Here is a 15194-nt window from a genome sequence, read left to right on the forward strand (position 1 = left end):
ATTCTTTGAACAAAGTACTTCCTGAGTATCAAAAACACTAATATAGCTGAAACTGTTTTTATCCATGTTTTCAGAATTTACAAACATGAATTAGCTACCAAAGAAAACAAACAGAACCCACTAAATACTTTCCTGAGTGCATAAACACAAATGTGCTAACCAACTACACCCTTCAGGTTTCTTCAGAGACTAAGAGAAAATGACTCAAACCTCATGACCCTCCAACTTGGTAAAAACACAAAGGCTAATTGTAAAAGGCCAATGTTCAAGTACAGCTTATCTGCTCAAAAGGCTGCAATTCCTAACAGGAAAATCTTGCCCACCGTTCTGCAAAGTTTCTAAGTCCAAAGCCACAGACTGAGCAATGGGCTGTGGGACGCGGGGAGTGAGACATGGGGCCTTGGGGCAGGCAGCGCTCGGCAGGCACTCACACTGCTCGTCCTCATCTTGAGGTGGTACATGAGCCAGTTGTAGCGGAAATCGGTCTGCTCCACGTTCACTGATTTGGGGTGAATCGCAACCAGACCATCAGACTTGGTATGAACTTTCACCCTTTAAAACAAGTTAAAACAAGATTTTAAAATGAAGTCTCCTAGGGGTTCTCTTGTCCACTACTTCAAAGATTAAGAAGAGTTACTCAACGTATCAGAGTATTAACACAAACTATACCACAGAAGGGAAAATAAGACTGCCCAAAATAAAGTGATTCGGTCTATTTTAAATCTTCAATACTATGCAACAGGGAAATGTGTTAACTTCTTCTATTAGGAAAGCACATATATGCTAATAATCCATAAACCCTCCAAATTGGTTGTGTGTGTGCACAAGCACACCTATTCCTGGGGCTTAAACTCAGTCTGGACACTGTCCATCAGCTTTTTTTGCTCATGGCTAACACTTTACTTCAGGCTTTTTGGTAGCTAATACAAGGTAAGAGTCTCCAGACTTTACTGCCCTGGCTAGCTTCAAACCACGATGGTAAGATTTAAGCCTCCTGAGTAAGTAGCTAGAACTACAGACATGAGCCACTGGCATTAGCTTTTCAAGTTTTTCAAGCAGTTGTACTTCTTACACCAAAACCAGTTAAGACTGATTACACATAATAGAACGAGAAGTTCTCACTTTTTATCACAGTCAATGTAACCCATTCCATCCTATAACCCACATGGGTGGGTGGCAGACTGTGGAGGCCTGGGCAGTCAAGGTTTTAGGTTCAGGACCCTGTGGATCTCAAACACTTCTGAGAGTGTAGGATGGAAACAGGCAGACAACAATAGGACCAAGTGATACAAACCCACTGAAAACAGCTTTGGTCTGCAAGACGAGGCTCAGTGACCCTCTACTTAGGACAAAACCAAGCACCCATCTATGTTTTTCACACGTCCTCCCAGGGTGACAAAGGAAGACAACAGTGTATTCAAACAGGTATCTGTATGAAGTTAGATGTAAAGACAGAACCTGATAAAATACTGACACAAGAGCAAAGCACGTGAACCACGTGTACCACTTAGGATATGGAAATCCAGCCACAGTAATGAATTCACCCATGTAGCCATGACCTCTCACCCTGGAACAGGCCCACTCAGCAGTGCAGACACGGGTCTGGGCCTCATTCCTGGGGAGCTGTCCTGCATACTGCATGACACTTAGCGGGACACTCCAGGTTTCTGAGAACACATGTCTATCCTGACATATAGCAACCATAACATCTCCAGGCCACCCAAGCTGAACACCGGTGCCCGGGAAAAGATGTCTTCCATGGGTCTGTGTTTCTTGTGCTTTTAGTCCCAGGCTATCTACCAACTATACTTCACGTTACGACACAACCGATTCCTCAGCTAATGACTGCTGTGCTGTTTGCAATCACTTCCTTAAGATACACTTCTCAAGTCAAAATGTGCACTCATGCAGGGCACCAGTGGCTCACACCTATAATCCTAGCTAATTAGGAGGTTGAGATCTGAGGATCACAGTTCGAAGCCAGCCTGATAGTAAAGCCAAAATTCTGGCAGTGGAGCTATGGCTCAAGTAATAGAGCACTAGTCTTGATCACAAAAGCTCAGGAACAGCACCCAGGCCCCAAGTGCAAGCTCTAGGACCCACCAACACACATGCACGCACACACGCACCTACACACAAATGTATACTCATCAGGCAACTGAACCAGAGACCATTTTAATCACTGAAGCTTCTCTGTCAGAATAAGCTTTAACAGTGTGGGTTCATTTCCAAGGCAGAAAAATATACCTCACTACTATGTCTCCAATGATCACAGACACCATCTGCATACATACTTACTGTTATATTTTACTTTTTAAAACCATGAAACTACCATAATTTATTCAAGGAGCTGTTGCCAAAAGAACCACTTTGCAAGGACAGAAAGAAAAAAAACAATCTACATCAATTTCTCCTGAGCCAATTCTACTGATTTCTAACGGCTGACTTAACACTGGTGGTCATGTGTTTAAATTAACACTCTGGGACAAACAGGTGACCACAGAGGAGACTCCACAGCTACACTGAGGTAAAAGGCAGCCTTATTCTAAATGGTAAAAACACATTTACAGCAAGAACGCTGGTACACTTAGAGGATTTCCAAAGTTAAAGAAATGCAAATATTCATTAATAATCTTCAATGCTTACATTTTTCTTTTTTTACCCAGATTTAGTCGAATTTTAGCAACTTTGGGATATAAGCCAGCACAGATGACAGCTTTGATTATCTTCTCATTATCTATTGGAAGTGGGCAGAGAAAACAAAGTAAAAAAACTGAGATGGTGGGCAGTAAGGGCCATCTCTGAACCATGGTGTGCTTTACCTGAGTTTATATTGGATTTGGGGTCTTTGGGGCTCCTGCTGCTTACAAACCCAGCTCCAAGCAGGTGCTCAGCAAACTGCCCTTTCATGTCATGCAGCATCTACGGAGCAAGCAAAAGAGAAGGCATCGTGCTCAGGCAAGCACAGGGACAGGGCGACCAGGCACACCTTGCTGCTTTAGGGGAACTGTGAAACACAAGATGCTGGAAGGAAAAGTTTGGCAAACTAGAAAACTGTTCTGTCAACAGATTACAACACAACTATACCCATTCATCAATGGCGGCTTCTGCACTATCCCAGAGATCAATGGTCTTTCACAGAAAAAGTTCACCCCTTGTCAGAAGCAACAATACTTAAGACTGACAAATAGAATTTTCAAAATTGCTCAACAAGCCCTTTGAGCCTTCTCTCACCTCAAATCTTGAGAAATAACATTAACTAAACAAGACTGTTTATACATACATAAAACAAAGATGAGTTCAGAAGAAATGTATCCTAACAAGGAGATCCATTTTGTAATCTTTTTTACAAAAAAGTACCTCCACGTCGTCAATTCATTTCTAGTTGCAGAAATGAGTGTGAATGACCACATAATCTCCATTTTATAACCACAAGAGGTCTTTTGCTCGCTTTTAGGACCACTATCATTTTCAATGCTATTCTGCATGTGTGAATTCCACATTTTGAATTAGCACAGTATTTAAATATTCCCATGCATACTATCAGTTGATTGATTCATCATGCACTAAGATTTTTTTCTCTTTGATTACTCTCATATTCTAACAGGCAGCATTTTCACTGCCAGTGAGTTTTTCAACTCAGAACTCTGTTTCATAAGTGTTTACTTAATAGTTGTCCTATTTCTTTACACTTAAATTGTCTAAATTGATCATCTCAAATGACACTTGTGTTCAGCCAATTTTCATACTTTTGGTTCATTTTATCCTTTCCATTTCAGGGAAATGACGTCTTGTCTCTGGATCACTGGAATGGTCTATATCTGTGAATCAATCACTGGAAGGGATTGTCTGTCTCTGGATCAATCACTGGAATGGTTTCTGTCTGTGTCTGGAACACCAGAATGGTCTCTGTCTCTCTCTGGATCACTACTCAAAACCACACAGGGATGCCAACCATCCCCATGATGGATCAGCCCTAATTTCCGTGATTCCCTCTAGTTTCTACTTACTGCCACATGTCCACCACTTTCTCCTGGTTGTCCCGCTAGTGTGAGTTCGGCAGTCCTGTCTTCCCACTATTTCCTGAAGGAACACTCCTGCTGGTCAGCTAAGGCATCCTCTACTGAGAAACTGTGTCCCTTCCATTTCCTCTGGCTGCAGTTATCTTTCAGAGCTGCAACCTTACTTTTCAGTCTGCTAATGAGCAGGTACTTTCATTGAGATTTATTAGTTAGATGTTGTGTTTTTCACATAATTCATATAATATCTACTTTGTGTATTTTTCACTTAACATGACATATACAGATGTAGAAAACAGATTTGTATCTGTACTAACCTAGCAATACACAAATTACTCAATTACAGTACCTGCAGTGTGTTTGAAGAGAGGAAATATTCCCAGCAGTAATCCTTTTCATATCTGAACCCACGCCGCCTAGCTTCTTCCCAGCCCTATGGGACAAAAAAGGAAAATCTGTTTATACCATTCTGAGACTGCGTACCACTTTCCATCTGTGCATCTAGTATGATGGCGTCTGCCTGTAACCCAGTTTCGTAGGAGGCAGCATGTAGGATTATAGTCCAAGGCTGGCCTAGGCAAAAGGGCTCAAGACTCTATATAAAAATAAAGCAAAATGGGATAGAGGAATGATGCCCAAGATTTCTATATAGGTGAGCACAAATTATATGCCAACAGTATTTTTTTCAGAGTAACATCATATTGCATATGTGTTGGTCAAAAAAGCAAAGCACATTGCTAAATTTCAATGGGGTTTATTTTCAGTTTCATAACTATTCTTCTCAGAAAGCGTCAAAAAGGGTAAAATAGACAAACTGACTAAATTCCAAGGAAAAAAAATCTTTTGAGCAACATGAAGTACAAAACATAGAGGAACAGTTAAAGACACTGCCTCTATAAACTAAATTGCAAATTACAGTTCAGTTTTATGGAAATAATTACTTACACGTCAGAATAAGATTAGATTTTCAAAACAGAAAATATCTTCCTGATCTGAATTATGTACATGGATGTGTGTGTGCGTGGGCATGCTGGGTGTCCATGTACCAATACTGAGGCTTAAGGCTTGCATTTTAGGGCCTAGGTGCTGTCCCTTAGCTTTTTCAATCAAGGCTAGCACTCTACTGCTTGAGCCACAGGTCCTCTCCCAACTTTTTGGTGATTAATTGGACAAAAGAATCTCCTGGACCTCCTGCCTGGGCTAGCTTCCCACTGTGATCCTCAGCTCTGTCTCCTGAGTAGCTACAGGCATGAGCCACTGGTACCTGACTGGATATAAACCATTTTTAGTAATGTTAAAATGTGGCATCATGCTGAGCACCACGGCTCATGCCTGTAATCCTAAGGGACATTCTGCTGGTCTCCACATCTTACAAGGTGATAAGATAGCTGCCATCTTGAGCCTTAAGTGTTTTATACAAATCTCTGGAGTTCTGAAAATAAGAAATGCGAAATTATGACTCAGTACTATCCCGATATTTAACCAGATGAGTACATACACAAAAATAAAAATTCTAAAGTTCTCAAGTATTTATTTGCAAGTATTTACTTGCAAACTGAATTCAAAATATATTTAAAAGATCACACATCACAATAAATTTGATCTCATTCAAGGGTGCCAGGATGATGCTTCATCACAAATCAATAAGGCCAGCATATCAATGGAATCAAGGACAAAAATCACGTAACCACACCAAGTGATGTAGGAAAAGCTTGGACAAAATTCAGTATCACTTCATAATAAAAGCTCTGAAGAAACTAGGATGGGGGATAGCCTGCAATATAATAAATTTTATACACATACAACAAACTTATAGCTAACACTAGGCTAAACAGAATTGAAATATGCTCAAGCCAGGACTGAGACAAGAGTCTCCACTCCTTTTCAATACAGCACTGGGATTCCTAGCAAGATCAATAAGGAAGAAGAAGAAGAAGAAGGAGTCAAACTATCTCTATTTACAAATGATATAATTCTACACTTAAAAGAACCTAGAGATTAAGCCCCCACCCCAAAATAAATAAACCCGAGACCTGATTAATATTTTTAATGATGCAGCAGGATACAAAATTAACATATTTAAAAACCTCAATAGCTTTTCTGTATATACACAACAAGCAGGATAGGAAAAGTAAGGACAATAACCAGATTTTTTGGGGGGGAAGGGGAAGATACTTCATGTGTTCTCAATGAGAAATATAGACTACTTATGGAAGTCAGCATGGAGGTCTCTGAAAAGACTAAAGACACATCTTCCTTATAACCTTCCTTATAACCTTAAAACTAAAGATGAGCAAATAATATACCAGAAAAACACCTGCATACTACATCTTTCACAGAACTGTTCACAACAAATAAATGCTGGCATCAGCCAAGGTGACCAGTAACCAATATATGAGTAAAGACATGGTATATCATCACACCATTAAACATTTGTTAGAGGAAGAATGAAACTGCTATACAGACAATGGATGGAGTGGGGGCCCCGGATCAAATACAAGTGGACAAGTCAAGCTTCCACCCGTATACATGGAGGCTGTGCCTACCATGAGGAGACATACAGACGAACATGTGCGATGTATTGGTGTATTGATGTATGTATGTGTATAAACACATGAAGAGAGCACAACAAACACTGTAGAGATGGAGGAGGAGGGACAAGGTCAAAGAGACTGTAGTAGAGGGGTGAACTTATAAAGTAATTACCACAATAAAACTCTCATGTCTGAGTCATGTATAAAAATTAAAAGAAAACTGATAATGAATTTTCTCACCTGTTTTGACCATTGCCTGCAACTTATTCCTTATAGTACTTCAAAAGATCAACTACATTCCTTTTTTGTATTATCAGGTTTCCAACTGAATAATAACGTGCCACAATCTAGGACAAGCCTTTTCTTTTTTACCTCAAATGCATTTACAACTGTCAGGTGATCACTTCTAGTTTCCTTTGCCAGTTCCTTTCTTCTAGCATCTGCAATCTTTTCTTTCCCCTAAAAGACAGAAAGTGAAACGAATTGTTGTGACACTAGAATAAATAGAACCATACTATAATAAATAAAACCACTCTAATAAAAACCTAAGGAAAAATGTATCAAATCAACAACTTTCAGCATGTAAAACTGAAAGAGAGCGTCTTTCTTACCAATGGAATCACGAAGGGATCTTTGAAGCTGAGACTAGCCGCAATAGTGAGCACTGGGTCTAAACAACAGAAAAGAGCTCCGAAGAGAATCATCTTCCCGATGTGTGGCTCAACTGGCAATCGGGCCAAGTGGACACCAAGAGGGGTCAATTCTTCCTGTTTGTCCAAAGCATTCTGTAGAGAGTTTTTTGAAAACAAGCATACAAAGGCATTATATTTGAAGCTATTTTAGTTTTTTTTTTTAAAGCCCAAACACCCCAATATTATCTTTAGTTTTCCTCATAAAAACACCAGTTCAATGTGAGCAAAGGTTAAAAACTTTTTTAAGAACCCTGAACAATGAGAAATATAGTCCAACTACAATACAGAGAACAGCTAAAACAGCAGTTCAGGGACAACAAGCAATGAACCCCAACCCAGAATGTGGGCAAGGACAGCCACTCAGGGGTGGGTGGCCACTACAAGATTAGGGCTCTTTTCCTGGCAGACCTGAGGTAACTGCTGTTTGCAAGAAGACCAGACAAGGCTTTGGGTTCTGTCAACAAGTCATGCTGTACATAGAATATTTAGTTCATAATTAAACTAACTATGCTAGATATCCAAGATCCAAACAAGAAACAATAATAACAATAACAACAAAAGGAGCTATGCACGTACAATTAGACACAGGTTTCAAAACATTTATAGAGGAAATGCCCACAGTCTATTTTGTTTAAGAACAAAATTCTGACTTCCTAATCTTGTTATTTAACTTTGAGAAGAGCATCTGAGAAACACTATTAAATTATTTTATACATGTAAAACAAGAATTAAAACACCTCTGCCACTGGGTTTATTTCAAAAGTTAAATTTATTTATTTGTCAGTTGTGCTTGAACTCTGGACCTGGGTGCTGTCCCTCAGCTCTTCAACTCAAGAATGCTCTACCTCTTAAGCCACAGTGCCGTTCTGTGTTTTCTGAGTGGTTTATTGGAATATGAGTTTCACAGCCTTTCCTGCACAGGCTGGCTTTGACTGTGATCCTCAGATCTCAGCCTCCTGAGTAGCTAGGATTACAGGTATGAGCCACCACCACCCAACTTCAAAAGTTAAAATATCTTAACATATGAAACATCAATGCAATGTGATACATTTATAATGAAAAACTGTACACTTATTAAGAGTAAATCACTTTTATAACATCAATGAACATAAGGGCAGTATTCAAAACTGATCCCATTTCTGTATTAGACTTACAAGAAAATACGTAACTAAAGGATAATGTATTGTGACAGACCAAGACAGGATAGCAAACCTCTGTACCCAAATCCAGAACTACATAATCTGTGATATAAACACGTGACAGGGCTGAAGAATGAAACAAGGTGACTTTTTTTCTAGAATTGTCCTCCATGAAGAGATCTACTTAGTAGATCTCAACACACATGCACACAAAACAAAATGCAGAGAGATTATACATGTTAAGTGTGGAAAATAAAGCAAGTTTAAAAAACCTTTATAATACTAGCATAGATTTATAAGGGGCGAAAGCAGTAACCTTTCACACTGACATATTTGACAATGAAATTGTAAATTTCTCTCGAGACATTTACAAAGAGTAAAGTTGCCAGGATGCAGTTCAATGGTAGTGTGTGCCTAGTAAGTGTAATGCCCTAGGTTTGATCATCTACACCAAAAAAGAGAAAGAAGACCAAAAAAATATAGTTAAAAAAAATAATCTAAAAAGAGTAAAGGAACCAAGTGCTGGTGGCTCATACCTGAGTTGAGATCCTCTGAGGATCCAGGTTTGAAGCCAGCCCAAGCAAGAAAACCTGTGAGACTCTAATCTCCAATTAACCACCCCCAAAGCCAGAAGACCTGTGGCTCAAGTGGCAGAGCACTAGCCTTGAGCACAAAAGCTCAAGGGACAGCAACCAGATCCTGAGTTCAAGCCCCAGGACTGTGCAAAAAGAAACAAAAAGAAAAAAGGAAAAAATAGTTATGTGTAATCTACAAGTGACAGAGGCCTCAGATGAAGAGTACTCAAGAAATGAGTAATGATTTACAATCTCACCGAAACAAGCACGGAAGAAACCTTACAAATGAACAATTGAGAGGAAAAAAAGCTGCTCACACATTCAATGGCAGTCCTGGAAATGTGGGTGAAACTACAGATGCAAGCAAGGAGGGTCAGGTACAGGACAGGGAGAGTCCTCTCGCCACACTCACCACCTGGCACTGTCAGGCGGGCTCCCCAACCATCACACATGCTCCTCTGGACCCATCCAATTCACAACCAAGCACACATCCAGATGCTTGACTGTGTGCACCAGGAAACACACAACAGTAAAAGATATTTACACCTAAATTATATTTAACAGCCTCAAACAAGAACAAATGTTTTTAGTAGTTGCAAAAGAAAATGTGATAAAAGAATGAAGCTAAAAGCAACAATGCAGAGCCTATCCCAGTTAGTGAAAGAAACCAGAGCATGCTCTACTGCAGCCTGGGTATGTCTACCCAAAGCAAAGCTCAAACCACTCAAGCCTCTGGGAGATGCAAATTACCCCAAACACAGCAGGCGATTATGAGGAAGTAGTGACCTAGGCCATATTTGCGCCTGGGGAGCTGGAGCAACTGCAAAACTAGGAAAGGGGGAGGCGGCAAAGAGGGGCTGACACTAGTTGCTGTTGGCTAAGTCCAGATGCTACACACTTTCACTCTGCTCAGTCTTCCTGGATGTATATGCTCTATTTCCAAGAAAAGATTTTTAAAAACCAACATGGATCTGAGTCTTTCCTGCTAGCTGAAATATGAATGGAACTGAGACCCTGAATTTTTAATTTCTAATTTAAATGGTACATGCTTGCTGCACTAAGCTCATCCCTGTGCCTTTCTCTCTACTCTATGCAAGAATTCAGTTCCTTCTCTCAAATTCTTGTGCAGAAATGACTGCCACTATGCCGCCACTTCTAGGATGCTCTGAGGTCAAAAACCTCATCCTAAGGAAGTAAGCCAAGAGTGAATAACAGCCTGAGGAATTACAGCATTCCAGAGGGAGGATACCTGTTAGCATTCACTCAAAAAATAAAGTGTAAATATGGCCTTTAAATGTCCATGCCATCATTAAATTTCTTGCTTTTATAAAAAAATACTATGGTACGCAAATAGAAGAGAATAAATCAACTCAGTTCATTTCAAGAAAAATTTCTATATCTATCTCTATCTATCTATAGAGATCTATAGATATCTATAAATAGGTAGAGATAGATATATAAAGAATCCGCACATGACAAAAGAATCGTCACCACTTTTTATGCATTATGCTGGAGGTCAAATAAGAATAAAATCCTACACAGCATCTCCCTGGCCTCCTATGAAGTAGTGCAGCTTTGCACGCCTGACCACTCTTAGTCCAAGTCAGAACTTGAAGGGATCAGTTACCAGCTCCATGAGGTGTTTTACGGAGAGCAGCACTGCCTCGCTGGACGGAGGGTCCATTAACCGACTCAGAAAATGAGCAATTCCACCAAGCCTTAAGATCTGGGGAAGACAAACACAGTTAATCAAACTATACTTAAGAATAAAGTAACATCGGGCTCTCTGTGTTCATCACCTAAACGCAGCATCTAACTTACACATGATTTTCAAGTTAGTTCTCTTATACAAGTAAGTCCACATTATATTTGTAATTTCATAAAAACACATTTAAAGGCCTATATGCTTTTTTTTGGCTGGTCCTGGGGCTGGAACTCTGGGCCTGTGTACTGGCCCTTAGCTCCTTTTGCTCAAGGTTAGCACTCTACCACTTGAGCCACAGTGCCACTTCTGGCTTTTTCTGTGATTAATTGGAGATAAGAATCTCACAAACTTGCTTGCCTGGGATGGCTTTGAATGGCAATACTCAGATCTTGGCCTCCTAAGTAGTTAGGATTACAGGTGTGAGCCACAGGCTCCTAACTCCCATATACCTTTTTTTTTTTTTAACCAACAACTCTACTGGTAATACAAGTAGCTAGTTAAAATCTCAACAAAGTTGATTACTGATAGTCTTCAAAATGGGGTTATTTATATAAGACATATACAGATGTTTAAATTAACAGATATTTTTGGTGGTAAGAGGGCTACAGGTTAGAAATACAAACACCATTCCATGCTGATTTTAAACCTCCCCACCTAATTTACCTTTATTTGCAAACAAAGTTCTTCCAGGGGCGTTCTTAGAATCTCTGGCAGCTGATAGTCATCTAGAAGACTGGCTCTAAGGCCATTATACAGATGATAGCAGTGACCAGGCTGGACTCTTCAACATGAAAGGACAGAAACAATGAGCACCAAGACCCACGGTGCAGAAACTCAGAAAACAAGTAGCACAGGAAATTAAAGAGCATCTAGTCTCACAAGCCATATGATGATTACATATAATCACTTCATTTCTATGAGATTGAACGAAATAATTCTATTTCCTTCTCTTCCTGTTTGAAAAGGAACATCCCACCTCAATGTCTTCAAAATTACTGTGACCCAGTTTTTCAACTTTTTGTTCAATTAACTTATAATTTCACATAACAGAGCACAGTGTGATATTGTAATATATGTTAGTACTGTGTACTGATAAACATTTCCATCTGCTCACTTTATGTGCAAACTCTTAGCTTTCCATAAAATGTGATATATTACCATTTCTTTTTCTTTTTTCTTTGTCAGTCGTGGGGCTTGAACTCTGGGCTAGGGTGCTGTCTCACAGCTCGTCAGCTCAATGTGTGTGCTCTACTGCTTGAGCCACAGCCACCACTTCCGGTTTTCTAGTGGTTTATTGGAGATAAAAGTCTCACGGACTTTCCTGCCCGGGCTGGCTTTGAACTGTGATCCTCAGATCTCAGCCTCCTGAGTAGCTAAGATTACAGGCGTGAGCCACCAGCGCCCTGCTTATCATTTCTTTATGTCTTAGTTTCCTGACTCCTAAATGAGATAACATGGTCCCTTCACAGCATGTGCTAAGGCTTAAGCAAAGATAATTCACAGTTTCAGGAGACAAGCCAATGCTCAAATACTGTTAGGCAATACATATTTTCAAAGAAGGAATAGTAATGTAAGACACCAAGAACGCTGGCACTAATGAAACAGGTGAAGCAAGCACTGGTGAAGTAGAAAGCTTGGCAGATAGATTAATGACAAGCCCGGTGGTCCCACACGTCTATCATCTTAGTGCTTGGTAGGCTGAGGCCAGAGGATCATGAGGTCAAGAGTTGAAGGAAGCTGGAGTTACAAAGTGAGACTCTGTCTCAAAAAAAAAAAAACCAAAACCCGAAGCCCAATGCAGTAGCTCACACCTGTGATCCCAGCTACTCAGGTGGTGGAGATGAAAAAGACCACCATTCAAGGTGGTCAGGAAAACAATGAGTGAGCTCCCATCTCAGTCAGGTAGTCAGCTACAAAGGAAACATAGAAGGATTCTGATCCAGCCCAGCCAGGGCTAAAACAAACGAGCTGGAAGAATGGCTCAAGGGTTCTATAGAAGACTTGCCTAACAAGTCCTACTATGTTCTAATTTCAGTCCCATAATTTTTTTTAAATTCCCATTTAAAAATGTGTGGTAAGCTCACCAAAGTATGAAAAATAATGCTCCCAATAAACAATATCATTAGGTCATAGCGACAGATTTGCTACTTCCCCCCCCCCCCCCCCCCCAGGTGTTCTGCAGGCTCTGTGCAGTCCCCACCCTACCTGCCAGCGCGGCCTTTCCTCTGTTTGGCATTTGCTTTACTGACCCACTCGGCAGCCATCGTGCTGATGTTGTTCTGAGTGTCAAAATGTGTTTCTTTAATTTTTCCTCCATCTATCACATACACTACGTCATCAATGGTGATGCTGTTGAGAAAGTAGACAAAGAAAATACTAAATACACATAAAAAGCACTTCTCACTTACAGTGGGCCCACAGTGGGGTTCTAGTACAGTTACTGATCACAGCATCTGTGCAATTCAGAGGTTTTCCTATACCCCAAAGGGCAGAAGTATGGTGCTCACCGAAAATCTCCTACTAAAGGATCATTTGCCTATAGCCAAAATGCTTTGTTCTCCTGATGCCTTTTGGTATCTAGCCCTGCAGGACCCAAGGGCCATGGCTTTACTGTCAGCTTCCAGAAAATCTTTCAGGGACTACATTGCACTGCGTATTGGCACTCTCGAGGGAAGGAAACTGTGATTCATAAGTAGCTAGGCACATCACTCCACCCTACTAGCAGACACCCCAGCTTCCACATAAGTTAGGAATGCTCTGGAAAGCATTTAAAAGGGCATATTGACAAAGTGGACCAAAGCAGTAAAAAAAAAAAAAAAAAAAAAGGACAAAAGTTTTACTATCATGGCTAGTTAAAAAAAAAGAAAACATTTTAAAGAAATTACGAAGCATCTCATAGAGAAGACAGACTGTCATATTTTAATGAATGGGTAATCATTAATAGTTGATATTTATAACCATTTTTACCTAGTCTCTGCAATATTGGTAGCAATTACTATTTTCCGAACACCAGGAGGAGTTCTTTTAAACACCTGTAGTAAGAATAAATACATCAAAGTCCCCAATTACAATTATTAATTACTTCAGATAATATTCACTTTTAGCATTGTGTTTACTTGTTGACATATGTATCTGTTAATTATTAGTTATAAAGTATACATCAACGTCAATACTCTAACATTTTCTTTGGATAAAGCATCTCCCAAGATGACACAGCACAATTTTAACATAAATAACATAAATGAGATTCATACAAACTGATTATGTAGCATATCTTGACTCTTCTCTCCAATTTACCACCAAAAAGCCAGAAGTAGAACTATGGCTCACATGGTAGAGTGCTAGTCTTGCACCAAAAACTCAGGGACAGTGCCCACGCTCTGAGTTCAAGTTTCAAGACTCTCTCTCTCTTTCTATATGGGTTTAGATCAAAGATACAAGGTCCCTTACAAACATACTCTGTATCTTTTTCAACTGACTGGGTCTTTGTTAGGAACAAGGTGCAGCAAAACAATTATTACAACGTCTAACTTTTTCTATAGGAACGAAAGTGAAGAAACTGAAAGGGAAGAAATGTGGATTTTTCTGATACGTTTGTCCTTCTTGAAATGCTTGTGCTAATTAGGGAAATCGTGTACTGACAGAACCAAATATTTACAATGCATCAACGATGAAGCAGCAAATACCACCTGATAATATACTAATTGTGGTAAATCACAATCTCTAACATCAAATTCCAATGTCACAGAAAAATTCTGGGTTACATTGTTTTAGTGATAGTCACATATCTTTCTCTTTAATTCAATATCTCTAAGCAAGCAATTATTCATGCATTTCCCTAATGCTGACAAAACATGACTTGTGGAGTATTTGCTAGTTAAGTTTTTATACAATTATCCTATAGCCTCACAAGGATTTTCTAAGAAGTACATTTTATATACCTATTTGAAAATATTCATTAAGAAATAAAAAGAAACAAAGAAAAATACAATAGGCAATCCTTAAATCTAGGCTCAGTTGGGAAAAAAAAAACAAATCTAATACATACCTGTGTCTGGTTTACCGTTGGCATTAGTGAATGTAGAGGGATAATAAGAAACTTATCTGAAAATTAAAAACAACATTTAAGATATAGATGAGAAAAGTTCCCTGACCAGGTATGGACAATTAATACACTCGCTAAACTCCCTAGTCATTCATTTGCATTTCTATACACAATTCAGAACTTAAAATTGTTTTGGTTTTCTTTTTTTTAATTTTATTTTATTTGAGAACATACTGTACAGAGGGGTTACAATTACATGGGCAGGATAATGCATACATTTCTTACCAAGCATTGCAGCCTCCTCCTTTGTTTACCCTTCACTTCCCTTCCCAGCTTTCCCCCTCCCCCCCACTTGTTTTGGTTTTCTAAAAAAAAAACAAAGTTTTGTTTGTTTTACACTGAATTCCTCCAAATTCTTAAGGAGTGCTCAAGTAACAGGCCACCTTTTAAGATCACATCAGCAGAATCACTTACTCTAGCCTCAT

The 15194-nt window shown here is 39.5% G+C and overlaps 1 protein-coding gene across 1 annotated transcript in view; it reads right to left on the minus strand.

Annotated features, from left to right (window-relative positions):
• Dhx36 (DEAH-box helicase 36) overlaps positions 1-15194 on the minus strand; it is a 35795-nt gene that overhangs the window by 1187 nt on the left and 19414 nt on the right. Inside the window, exons 13-23 of the mRNA XM_042685418.1 lie at positions 14713-14768; positions 13632-13696; positions 12870-13013; positions 11328-11445; positions 10587-10685; positions 7165-7338; positions 6926-7012; positions 4369-4452; positions 2823-2922; positions 2647-2737; positions 432-552 (exon numbers count right to left, since the gene is read on the minus strand). Of these exons, the coding sequence (XP_042541352.1) occupies positions 432-552; positions 2647-2737; positions 2823-2922; positions 4369-4452; positions 6926-7012; positions 7165-7338; positions 10587-10685; positions 11328-11445; positions 12870-13013; positions 13632-13696; positions 14713-14768 (1139 nt within the window). The remainder of the gene's footprint in view (positions 1-431; positions 553-2646; positions 2738-2822; positions 2923-4368; positions 4453-6925; positions 7013-7164; positions 7339-10586; positions 10686-11327; positions 11446-12869; positions 13014-13631; positions 13697-14712; positions 14769-15194) is intronic.

The sequence above is a fragment of the Dipodomys spectabilis genome, unplaced genomic scaffold, assembly GCF_019054845.1.
Source record: "Dipodomys spectabilis isolate Male_0828 unplaced genomic scaffold, ASM1905484v1 ptg000095l, whole genome shotgun sequence".
NCBI lineage: Eukaryota > Metazoa > Chordata > Mammalia > Rodentia > Heteromyidae > Dipodomys > Dipodomys spectabilis.